This window comes from Prenolepis imparis, unplaced genomic scaffold (assembly GCF_030444845.1).
Source record: "Prenolepis imparis isolate NDT839.2.m4 unplaced genomic scaffold, iyPreImpa1.0 SCAF_8, whole genome shotgun sequence".
NCBI lineage: Eukaryota > Metazoa > Arthropoda > Insecta > Hymenoptera > Formicidae > Prenolepis > Prenolepis imparis.
In genome coordinates this window covers 11036530-11050100 of record NW_028141166.1, presented here as the reverse complement: position 1 = coordinate 11050100, position 13571 = coordinate 11036530, and the positions used below count along the sequence as shown (strand labels likewise).

General features: G+C 38.4%; 1 protein-coding gene across 3 annotated transcripts in view; it reads left to right on the top strand.

The window, feature by feature from the left end:
- Positions 1-10811, top strand: part of Klu (zinc finger protein klumpfuss) — a 67155-nt gene extending 56344 nt beyond the window's left edge. For all 3 annotated transcript variants that reach the window (XM_083043596.1, XM_083043595.1, XM_083043594.1), the window contains exon 2: positions 2978-10811. In XM_083043596.1, coding sequence (XP_082899722.1) covers positions 3062-4636 — 1575 coding nt within the window. In that variant the 5' untranslated portion in view covers positions 2978-3061 and the 3' untranslated portion in view covers positions 4637-10811. The remainder of the gene's footprint in view (positions 1-2977) is intronic.
- The last annotated feature ends 2760 nt before the right edge of the window (positions 10812-13571 follow it).

Genomic DNA, 13571 nt, shown 5'->3' with positions numbered 1-13571 from the left:
ACGGCAAAGGCGCGACAGTTGCGAGTCCTTATTCTAGAATCCCGAGAATGCCCCGGCGCGGCGGTGCAAAGTTGAAGGACGTGCTTGCACGTGGACTAGAATAAATCGCGCATTAAGCCGCGTCATTTAAGCGGCTATATCAGAGTCCGCCTCTCGCCGCGACATCGAGACCTATGGCCAGGAGGAATTCGCGTGTTTCGTCACGAATGCTTTTCTCGGTATTCATCGTAAGTAAGCGGCCACGAAGATCGGTCCCGAAGCAACTACGCACTATACGCATGTACGCATCGGTATGCAACGCGCTGGAGCCGCTGGAGAACCGTTGGACGGTCCTCCACGTTTAGTTTTACTAGGAAGTCTAGTAAGAATCTCTTATTCTACGATCGTGGCTCGCTATTGAGACCGAAGGCAGGCTTGCAAACGAGATTATGCACGCACGCATGGCGCCGAGATACCGTCGCATCGCCAGTCATTAAATGCCACCGGTTTTGAGGAGGCACGTCGTGATTAAATTTTTTTTTCATATTCACCCCCCCACTGTTTGCATCGAACAAGATCAAGAACCTAAAAGTTTTATTTCTCCCCCTCCTTCCAGTTTTCACTTTTCTTAATTTTATTTAATACACGAGTTCGAAAAATTAATTGATTTATCTTCACCATGCTAAAGAAATAAATTGTAGCTATTGTAATATGTATTATGATTTTTTTATATAATCATTGAAGACGCGCGCAGAAGAAAATATATATGAGATATAAATTCATATATGTATATATTTTTACAATCATTTTTTCTGATGTATCTCTTAATATGTGCTTTTGCACACAGAGATGATGCGAAGTCTTAAGTTCTAGTAATATGTAATTAATTATTTTTGATGTATAAGAGAGGCTAGATAGCGTCGCGTCTCAGATAATTAATTACACTACGCCTAATCTTTAAAATTTTATTAACTTTTCGCTCATAAAACAGCCGTAGATAATCGATGATAGAGTTTCGCGAGATAATTTTAGAGTGCTAGAACGAAACGTGCAACGAAATTTCGCCCACACTATCAAAATGAAAAAAATTAAACAAACACCGAATTAAATGCCAGTCATCGGTTGTCCGTCCGTTGATTCATACGTTCGTGTTCGCAAGCGATTTAAATTTCAAATATTCAGCAGATACATCTCTCGAGTTACACCGCGCGCAGTCTTATGATAAAGTGCCGTTGTCACGTCGAACAAGACGAACAGAGTGTGGTTCACCGGTGGATTAAAATAAATACTGAAAAAAAATCCACGTGACACGCACCGTTTCTTCCCGTCCATCATTCCGTGGGAATTGGGACATTGGAGAATTCTATCCAATGAAGAACACGGCGTATCATTATTTATATGTCGCTCGCTTATCGCAAAAGTTGTCAAAGACGCGCAGCTTTTTTTTCTCCTGCTACTCTCGGAAGTGGCAGTGGCGATTTAATGGACACTCGAATGAATTAACCCATGATAGATCCTTTCCGTTTGTTATTAATTAATTTCCTCGGCAACGATCTCGTCGTCGATAAGTGCCGCCTGTTTACGTTTAAGTGGGCGAGAGATTCCTCTATCGAAAAGAACGTTGGGAAAAAAAGAATGTTCCGTTATTCGGCGCGGAACGGCCGAATATCTGCGCGGCTGCGATATTGTATAATCGAGCGCGATCTCGGATCTCGCCGAGAGGCGATCGTCTCTTCTTAGCTCTTTTAATGGCAGCCGTCTGCCGCTAATGACAAATGGCCGACCGATATCGCGGCGCAAAAACGCGACGAATATTCTAATCGCGGCTGCTTACGACGGCTTGGCACTTTTTTTATCGTCCCTGCTGCCGTCCCCCGGGAGGCACCTCCACGTTACCACCACGACCGACATACGTTCCGAGACGAGCCTCCACACCTGTTGCCTTCGCACGTCGATACCTGTTCTTTTGGGATCGGTAAGACGGCAAGATTCTATGCAAACGATCCGTCGCTTTCGCAATAACGATGTCAACATATGCTTTCAAAGTTTTGACAGGCAGCCGACGTTCGCGATAAATTCTCGGCGTTTTTCATGCTTTGACGTTTACCTCGTTAACCTGTTCAGTTTTAACGCGGACAATATTTTCGCGATATAAAAACAGCATAGATACATAACTAACTTGATATAACTTGCCGCGAAAAAAAGTTTCCGTTGTAAAATGCATAATAAATTATATTCTCTCCTACTGTTTCATTTTACGACACACAGCTCTGCTTTTTATATTAACCTCTTAATTATTTTTTTTTCTTCTAGCTAAGCGAAGCGCAAGCATGTTTCAGAAATTTTGATGTATTCCTTATTCAGTAATATAAAATTTGCTCTTGTACGTGATGATTATATAACCGTGATTTTATCGAATTTTATTTTGACACTACATTATCATTATCTATATCGCAGCTACAGTTGATTCTGTCGTAAATAACATCATGTATAATTACGAAGTCATGGTTTATTAGCACCTAGTCTCAACTTCGTACATATAAATGTCGCCACGATATGTGAATTACTGTCATTAGCAATCCGATGTTGTTAACAACAACATTACGTCAACAAAAATACCATTTAGTCCAGCGGCGATTAAATCTCTCCAATAACAACATATAATTGCAAGCTTTTTTATAAATAATTTTTTATGAAAATTAATTTGTGATCAAAATCATGTATGTTTTGCGAAACTTAAAAATTAGAAAAATCTCCTTTCCTTTTTCTCTGTCTTTCTAAACAAGCATAAAATAATACATATATATATATAAGACTTGGCATATACCATATCCCGCAATAAAATTTTTTTAAACAATATATAATGAAGAATTTGAGATTAGCTCAAGTATAATCTTCAACACCGTATACTGCTTATTAAATGCGCGTAGGATTTGAAAATTCATTAAGCACGAGACATCCTCGAATAATCGAACCATCCCCATTTCGGTTGTTTCAGGACGAGGTGGGAGGTAGTACAGTGGTAGCCGAGGGTGTCGTAGGTGGCATAAGGGGCCCAGGCGGCGGGTGCCGCGCATCCTCGATGACGATGGCCGAGAGCGCCGTGGAGGACGCCGCAGCCGCGCCCCCGGGTCCGGCCAAGCCGCCACCGCCCTCCTGCACGAACAACAATACCCTTGCGGCGACGGCAAACCGTAACCATCGGAACCCCCGCAAAAAACGAAGACGGCTGGAACAGGTCGTGGACACGTTGCAAGCTCACCGGAGCTCGCCGTCCGAGGGCGAGGTATTGAGATTCGAGGGCAGCGGTCCCGTGTCCGAGGAGGAGGACGTGTTCGGTTCGCCTAGATCATCGTCGTCGCGATCCGTTGCGGACAGTACTCCGGTGATCGGTCAGCTGCCGTTAAGGCTGAAGGAATCGGTGACGCCAACCGAGGAGGAACTCCACGAAGCCGGTCAGCAACATCATCATCATCATCCCCACCATCGACCGTATCGCTCGTACTCGTATCATCATCATCATCATCATCGGCACCGTTACTCGCCCTACCAGAACAACCATCGACTGTCGACGCCTAAGTATCCCGATTGCATGTGCAGCCAGTGCTCGCAGTCTCTCGCCGCCTCGGCGGCGGCGGCGATGATGCTGCCGACGGCGACGTCCCTGCAGACGCCGCTGTCGCGAACCAGCTTCGCGTCTTACAGCAGTATATGCGGCACGTATAGCATATTCGAGCAGTATATGCACAACAAGTACCTGACGCCGTCGTCGTCGTCGGGCGATACCTTCCGCGGACGCAGCCATTCTGATTCAGACATGGTGCCTAGATGGGACGACACGAGGGTGCCCGCCTCGACTACCTGCTCGTCGTTGTCTTCCGTCGTAAGCCATCCACCGCGAAGCGGTTCCCTCGAGAGTGATGGTACAAGTCCCCAGGAATCGCCGTTAGATCTCTCCATGAAGAATCTTACGTTGCAATCCGCTGCAGCTGCTGCGGCAGCGGCGGCGGCTTCCGCTAGGTCGCCGGCTCTTCAACTTCTACCGACCGGTGTCGTGACACGAGGTGCCGTAAATGTGCCCGTAGTGAGGGGCGACGTAGCATCACCCACCACGAAGGAGAGCGTCGCGGTACGGTACAACCTAGAGGTTTTGCCCGTTGTCGAGGAAATGGCACCAGGCACGGACGTGGCTTACGTGTGTCCCGAGTGCGGGCAAATGTTCAGTCTACACGATCGTCTAGCGAAACACATGGCATCTAGGCATCGTCGGCAGGGCCTCCACGATGCCTCGGCAAAGGCGTATCTATGTGACGTGTGTCAGAGGAGCTTCGCCAGATCTGACATGCTAACCAGGCACATGAGATTGCACACTGGCGTCAAGCCGTACACATGCCGGGTCTGTCGGCAAGTGTTCAGCAGATCCGATCATCTCAGCACCCACCAGCGAACCCACACCGGCGAGAAACCGTACAAGTGTCCGCAGTGCGCGTACGCGGCCTGTCGCAGGGACATGATCACCAGGCATCTCAAGACCCACAATCGGTGCGCGGACGGCCCGACCCCGAAGACAGAACCGGGTCTGCTCGGCAACGACGAATGCCCCCCCTTCAGCCAGAACGTCACGGCGGCACCGTCGGCGGTAATCAAGGCCGAATGACAACGGCCAGTCGGATGACCCTGGTTGCACTCTGGCAGCAGATTCCAGCGAGGACATCGCGGCAGGATCGATCGAGGATCCCCAGGGACAACTTTCGCGGTTCGATCGGGGCTCCGTAGAAACGCTTCGAGGGAACGAGATCGCCGCTCGATCAATACCGCGACATCAGCCGGACGTTAGAAAGAGATTGATGCTTAAAGAGATTTTTTGGCGATCTTTTGGTGAAACGGATCGATGGGAAGATTTGTTTTGCTATCGAAAATTCAGGGTCCCGACAGACGCTAATTAGAGTCTGTGATCGTGGTTAAGATTATGGAACGGCCACTATTTCGAAGGAATTGCAGCTAAGACGCGTCAATTTCACTCTTTCGCTGCACCGCGTTGAGATTTATTTTTCGGCAAATTTACATGTTGATAAACTTGAAGAATTTATTATATATTATTTGCATATTAATTGTTATTAATATGTAAAAATATGATTATTTATTTCACAATATTGAAAGATATAGTGATAGTGTACGCAACATTGGCAGTTCACAGGAACTATTTTGCTGTCAAAGAAAAAATGTTTATGCGATCTTTTATCATATTTCCAAGCTTTAAAATCTCCCTTTACACGTCGTTCTCAGCGAAAGAGTTAAATTCACATGTCGGAAGAGCATCATGAAGAGCTGAGTGATGGATAGAAACTTCGCTCCCGTGAGTATATTATATTTATATTATTTGTCAAAAAATAAATAATTCTTTTTGTTTAATGATTTTTCGCGAATTGCCTAGAAATCAATTATCCTTTCATGCGTCATATACGATCGCGCCATATTCACGCGCGAACAATGCCGAACAGTATTATCGTACGTCTTCGATCTTCCGTCTGATTCCGCATTCGTGAATCGTATATTTTCAACCTTTAAAATTCGCAAACGTTTCGTCGCGGCACTCGTTTACGTGGTGACGTAAATCATACGACTTTGGCCGGAAAACAATCCGACAACACAACATGCAGTTTTACAAAAACCTTATTACTTATTAATCATGGAACAGCCTGTTAAAAAAAATTCAAATAAATTATTATAATAATTTATTAGCAAACTTACTTGTCCTTCAGAATATATCTTAATAGATCATTTGAGAAATTTTCGAAATAATGTTTCCATTATTTCGAAAATTTCTCAAAATTCGATCTTATATACTTCCTAAGATTTCTCTGCTTCATTGATTGATCACCGATGATTGTTCTCGAATGTTTTCCGACCGTCATCGTCATAAAAAATATTATATCACCGAGTACTCTCTTTATACATTTGCTCTCTCGTTCTCGATGCGTAAAGTTAAGTTAAACAGAAGCTGAAAGTAAAGCATTCCTGCTCGTCCGCGCAAATACAGCGCGGTGCACAGAGATACATGAAAGCGGTGCTTAAAAGTGCTTGGCGTCAGAGTCGAATCGTGTTTTTCTTTTTTTTTTTCTTATATTCATAAAACGAATATCACGTGTCCACAATAATATCGTATGTACATAATCGATCAAGTCGCGCGTTATTTCTTCAAAGACTTTCCTAATCTTTATCGTTGATTGTAAGAAAATTTGAACGTAGCCTGTCGGCGACGCGAATACACGTGCCAAATTTTTCGTAAACGGACATTTCGGATTATGTGATTAACGCGCATATCAATCCCCACATTAAACTGCACATCGAGATCTAATGAATTCCGATTTTGACATATATTTCTATCTTTCCTATTCTTTATATTGTATGTTCTTTAGCTGAAAGATAAATGCAAATTGTTGTGTATAATTTTAAATATGGCTAATAAATCAATCAATCTCGTATTGAAGATATGGCAAGAAATATAATAAAGAGGATTCATTAGACTCCAGTGAGCAGTTCTAGAATTACATCGTTTAGAACATATCCGTCAAGCTCGCGATTTTTACGGAGATAAATTATTGGTGACGAGATGGCGAGGATGATCTCGCCAAAGTAATGCAAAACGAGACATCGATCATTCAAGACCAAGTCTACACCGATGAGAAAAATTTCTCTCGTCGAATTTATTTATCACCAATATTTTTCTCTACGTGTCTATGTATGTATCTATAAATAGCGAGTCGCCATTGGTTGCCTCGTCGATTCGCCCGAAACCTGCTCAAGTTGTTGTTACTTGAAAAATTGTTAAGATGACTTCCTATAAGAGAAGCCGAAAAAAACTTGCGAAAAACAGTGATGTATTAATAGTTATAAATATGTAATCGCGGTCGTCCCTTAGCAGCGGACATTTCGGAGTCCATCGATTGCAAGGATGACGATAAATGTAAAAAAGAAAAAAGAAAGAAACGTATCTGTACCTGCAGAGAAAGAAAGAGAGGAGAAAACTCGACGTTAAAGCATAATAAAGCGTATAGAAATAACGTTAATTAGTGAGTAAATACTATTGACATTATTATTGCGTTCTATTATTGTAATTATTGTAATTATTCGCGCCGCCGCACACCAGTAGGGAGATAAAATATTTTTTTATACGTGTTTAACTTCAATTATATGAACGTGAGGCTTTAAGCTAAGAAAAATTGTTCTTACCTCGAAATAAATGCTAATTAGTTATGTCAAATGTCAGAAACGATTATGTTGACGTCGATCGATTTGTTATAGTGAGAAACGAACGCTGACGAAATTGATTCACGATCTCTTCAAGTTTTTTAGCATTTTCCTATGAAAATCAAGTATGTATACGTTGCGGCGCGATTAATCGAAACTGGTTGTGGTGCTTAAGCGAAGAAGGGCGAATCGGACAGGTATCTTTTGCGCTGTGAATCGACGAAGACAATCTTAAAGTATATATTCGAACTGTATGATCTCCGCGCAAATAAGGTCGCCGGGTCGAGTAAACGGCAAATCGAACATGCTAATGTCGTTTTAATGGAATTACAGAGCACGGAAAATGTTACTCCTTTTCCTTCCTCCTCGTCAAGGAGAGATACAAAATTAGAGAGGAAAATAAAAGAAAGTGATTCGATTATACAGAATTAACATTGAAACAGTAAGAAACTGTTGAAACTATAATATTTATATATTAGTACAAATGATGAAAGAGGAAGAAAATATTCCGTCTCTCTGAATCACGCATGTATGACACATCGCTGTCACGTAGTATTATCCGTTTGTTCGGCCCCGACGAACAAGTTCGTCTCTCGTCTCGGAAACGTCAATTCCACATAGTTTTACGAAAAATAGTCAATATGGTGACTCGCTGAGCAGCATAGTAACGCGGACGTTAATACTCGAGCTTATTCAGTTTCGAGGGACCGGACGCGAGCGCGTTTCGTCCTTAAAAATCGCTCTTATCCTATACATATACGTATGTATAACTCCGTGTACTTCCCTCCCGATGTGTCTCTTATTCCTCCTCCTCGCCGGTAAATAGAAAAAAAAGTATCAGCGCGCACTGATACGTGGCACGCACAATTGCGCGCGCATAGGTACGTATATCTGTATTTTTGTATATCGAGGTTTTTTCTAATTATCTACCTAATACCGATTAAGCGTTTCCAGAGGAATGGGACGAGTAAGTAGCTATTAAGGAGAAGGTATTGTCGCTCTCTGCTTGCCATTTTACTTGCCCCCTTGATCGAACGATTGCTTGGAAAGCGGTGTTTATATCATACGGTGCGACGTGCGAGGGAGGATTGTCGAATCAGAGGATAAATAATTATTTCGTCCTTTAATCGATAATACTCTAAATGTGCAAGCGTAAAAATCTAACCATGCTGAAAAAAAATTAAACTACTTAGCTCTTTCTTTAACATTTAATTGTTGATGCTTTCGTGAACGATAAGTTAGAAGTTAATCGATTGCGTGGTTAATATATGATATCTAATGACAATAATTATTGTCGTGATAATAATAATCATTTAATTATTATTATTATTATTTAAACAATTATTTTAAATTGAAAATTGTTACAAATTGATAAATTATTATGTTTGTCCCATATAAATTGAAAATTAAAAAACTTTTGCAATGCACTCTTTTGTTATCGATTTATTCTCTATTAATTTCGACAATTGCACAAGTGTGTCGTTCCTAATTTTTTTAAAAGTTTGTTTCGCGCAGCGGAAGAATAATTAATTCCGATGCTCGCGTAATTAATACTCATAGGTTAATGAATGGATTTACTCATTTATATATTACATTGAAAAGTGAATTGCTCAATACACTTCAGGATTCTATACAAGCGGAAAGTTGTTATATTCGCACATTCAAGTGTCATGCGATTAATTCAAGTGCCATCCTATCTTTGTTTTCGTTTTTTATTTTTTCTCATTTTTTTCAGCGATTATCGAAGCAAAAAAAATGTAAATCTCTGACTTGACATTATCCCTCGCACCGATTCAGCCTTAAATTGACAGAATCTCTTGCGTAATAAATCTGTAGTAATTTAAAGTAAGGAAAGACGTGAGAAAAAGGAACAAACACGTTCGACGTGTCTTCGGGCAGTTAAGCGATCGCCGTGCCAGACTTGTTCTTGTAATTATTAACAAGTGTAGCCATTCGTATGATTATTATTTTATTTCTATTATTAATATTATTAATATTATTAATTATTATTATTATTAATATTATTATTATTATCTCTAGTTACGTTGTTAAGTGATTAATCATGTTTAATGCTTCTATTATTTATTTTGTTATTCATGAGTCAAGCTTTCTATTCTCCCCTCATCTGTTTTTCCTCACTTTCTCCCTTCTTCTCTTGTCATCCCCGTTCTATAGTTTTCTACTTTATTCATTTATCTCTTACTGTCATTCCGTCACCGAACCAGAAGAGGGAGGGAGAGAGATTTCAACTCACTTGGTATCATAAAAATAAATTCGTTGCAATGCGTTTATAATTATACATTCGTCGTGTTCTCTCGACTTTACCAAAACAAAAAATATAATTTTGAATCTCAAGCTCATCCCCCCTTCCTCCTTTTTATGTATGGCACAAAAAAGCTTGTCTCGGAAAGAGATTTTGATCTCCGACTCCCAAGCGAAAGCATATTATCTTTTGTAATGATGAAACACTCACGAGAATTTGTGTAAATTATTGAAGATGATTGTGTACGTTAATTTATAAATTATGTTGTGTTTACGATTCGTGCCAATGAATGGAAAAAATATAATTTTTCAACGATTCACCTTCGTATTTTGTCATTTTTACCCAATATTTTTCCTGTTATATTCTGTTGCAATTTTTTCCTTTTTAATGTGTGTGTGATTTATCTTTGAAATTAATTATTAAATATTAAGACAGTAACAAAGTTGTATAATATAATAATATTGACTGAGAAACATATTTTGATATAATTAATAATATAAACTGATTTTGATTCAAAGTATAGAAAATTAATAATTAAAGACTTAAGATAGTTTTGATTTCAATTCTAATTTAAAGCAATTAAATTATATATAATTTTCATGCTAATTATGTCGGAAAGTATGTGGTGCCTTGCAACGTTTGAGAGCTCGTATCTAGGGTAGTAAATAAATAAATGAGTATGCGAAGATGTCTATCACATATCATTTTAAGGCTGAAAACAAAGATAATTATGTAGAAACAGGTTCCGAGCGAATTATTTTTTCATGCGATTCTCGGATAAGAAAGTTAAAAAGCTCTTTCCTATCTATATACGTAATTAAGAACTCGTAATCTATCTATATACACTGGCAGTTAGTGTTGTGCAAGACAATCGTGATCATTATCTAAATAAAATGATACCTAGTATCAAGAATATAGATGTAATTAAATCCTAGTTCAAGTGCTACTTTATACAATTTGATCATATAACATACAAAACAATTGTTAAAAATGATTGATTAAGCGATATACTGGTTTATATCGTAAAAAAATTGGATTAAAGAGATTATTGTACGACGCTTGATTACGTTTATCTATATATATTGCACAACACTACTCACGATATTTGCTACAGTATTGTAAATTTTTCAAGGCCTTTAACAAGAAGGGCATAAATTCGTTTTGTCATCTTTGTATTTTTTTCTACTGCCACGAATTTATAATCCACATATCTGTACATCGAAATGAAAACGGGAACCTGTATGTGCTGCACATCTACGATGGAAATATATATATACACGTTACTTGTTCCTTGCTAAAGGACCTCTCTATAAGTTTTCGCTGTATAATTATTTCACTCCTACCTAAGATATAATTTTATCTTGAATATTTTTAATCAAAAATACATTTTTCTTCTAAAAAAATATTTATCTACAACATAAGTAAATATCAAAATATTGAGCAGCGCATAATTTGGTAAAATAATATTATTATTATATATATCATGTTAGCACACTTTACATTTCAAGACACATTTATAGACAGCTAGAAATATCTACGAATGTGCAGTGGACCGTACAAAGTGTTTGGCTGAAGATGTAGCGCGAAAAAGAAAAGCAGATACGTCATGATGGAAGCAACATCGATAACCCGACCTGACCCAACCGTCTTACAAATTCGCAAATAATCAATACCCGTGCTTTTTCCGGCGTTAATAGATGTACAAGCAACGAAGAGAGTCAGTGTCATATTTTCTTACACATTTAAAGTTTCCATTATGATTCATTCTTTATCAAATTCACATTTACATATTTATTATGATTAGACTAATCAAAGAATCTCTCATTAAGTTAATGAAATTATATCGAAAATAGAATCATTATCGTCAGTATATAATTTTTATTACATAACTCACGAAGTAAACTGTATAAAATATCTTAATGATTCTTAATCATTGCGAGGTCAGCGCATTTATCGTAAGATCCAAGATAAGTGTCACATTAATAGCGATATCGTCAATTTCTTTTGATACAACTCGTCGAGAAAATAAAAGTGAGAGAAAAATGACAAACATCAAATATCTATATTACGATTTTTTTCAAGATATTTTTTTGTATAATCGGAAACGCGAATTTCTCAATCAGTATCTCTTATAACCGTATGTGACAAATTCGTTAATTTATTTAATAGCGATTCTTCTTTCATATAAACGCGAGATTTTGTTCTCGAGAAAATCGAATGTGAAAATTTGCCGGATACATCCTTGTCACAATACATACGTATATTGCGTATGTTAAAACGATAAATACAATATATTATTATATTCTAGGTATCGCTAATCATGAATTAATTAATCGCTGTCAAGGAAATGAATCGAAGACTTAATGCAGCATTTATAGAATGCACTGTGAGAATCGTATTATATCTATAATCGGAGGACGTGTTTACATCACGCGCTCGAACTCTGGAATTTCAGGTATACACCTCATTATACGCTCACCAGACGTACATCTCCCTTTCAGCGCGATCGATATCCCGGATAAGCGGTAATGGAATAATCGACGTTTCGTGTAAGGGATATTCGAATAATCGACTTGCCAATGCGCTATCTCCGTAACAATATTCACTAATACGATTTTTCAAGTGAACTGCAGTTGCGACAGTGCGGATGAAAAGGCGTCATAATTAGATTATCACGAATCCTTAAAAATAAGGATCACGAAATTCCTTGTGTTTTTTTCCATATGTGAATGTAAATATCGGCTAATACCGACCAAAATAGCTCTTATTTGCCGCGCATTCAAAGACTAATTAATACAATATTATCAAACGATTATAATGGCTCGATGCATTTACATGGAGTTTCACTTTTACTTCACATATACTGTTTCTCGCGTTTATCAGAGGCACATTTTAGCCTTATAGTATTATTTTCAAAGATTTATAGAAATTGATATTAGAGAGATGCGTGAGATTTATATTACATTTTTAATTAACGTTTAATAAAATGACTAATTTTTCATGAAAAAGAGAGAGAGAGAAAGTTGGTAATATACAACAAAAATATTATTACAAGAAAATTATACAATGTAATATATTATTTTCATACTTTTACTTGTCATATAATTTGTATTTAATTCAATCTAACTTAAATTAATCCTTAAAAAACTGATCAATTTTATGTAAGATTCCTTGTAGGATAAAATGATATGTAATTAACATCTTGTTTAACAGTCATGGATCGTACGAAGCGCTTTTAATTATATAAGTAAATTAGAAAAAAGTCTATTGGTACACGACCTCCTGATTTTTGCCGCTTTTATATCATTCTTGGACGCATGGAAACAACTCTCGCCATCTCGTTATCTCTGCGCAAGAACGTGATGATGCTATGATACTTTAAGAAGTACCAAACAGCATACAGCCTTGAAAAAGTGTCGACAAGGCGAATCGTGCTTCTTTCGCCTATTCTATTTCATTATAGTTTCACTCCGCGAACATCAGCCGTTAAACAATCTTATATTTGCGAAATGCGCGCGATTTGTTTTGTATTATATTTCACTGACAAATACACAGCAAATAAATTCGTAAAAATAGCATTGAAAAATATTCTACTGTCTACATATAATAAAATATATATATAAATAATTATTCTAATATCACGCGAAGTCTCTAAGAAGAAATATACATATACAATACATATTTATTTCTGTAATTCGCGGAATTAATTAAATACCTCAAATAAGATCTTAATTACAACATACAGAAAAATATTTTTATTTTATAATTTATTAAGAATCTTATAATTTTATTTTATTTTATAATACTTCCATTTTAAATATTATTTTGCGTTCATTTCTGCGAGGGTCCTACCGCCTATCGCTATACGCGAATAATTACGCGAAAATATCGAACGGTAGCAACTTCGGTGGCAATTTATGGATCTTCTCCTCCCACCGTCGTCGTCGCGACGTGCCGCCTTTCCTTTCCGCGATTCTCCCGTCCGTTTCTTCGCTCATTCACGCGGGATTGCCGGTGCAAATATAAATCATTGCGAACGACGGTCGGAAACGATCCTGAGACGTGAACGCGGGTAAAA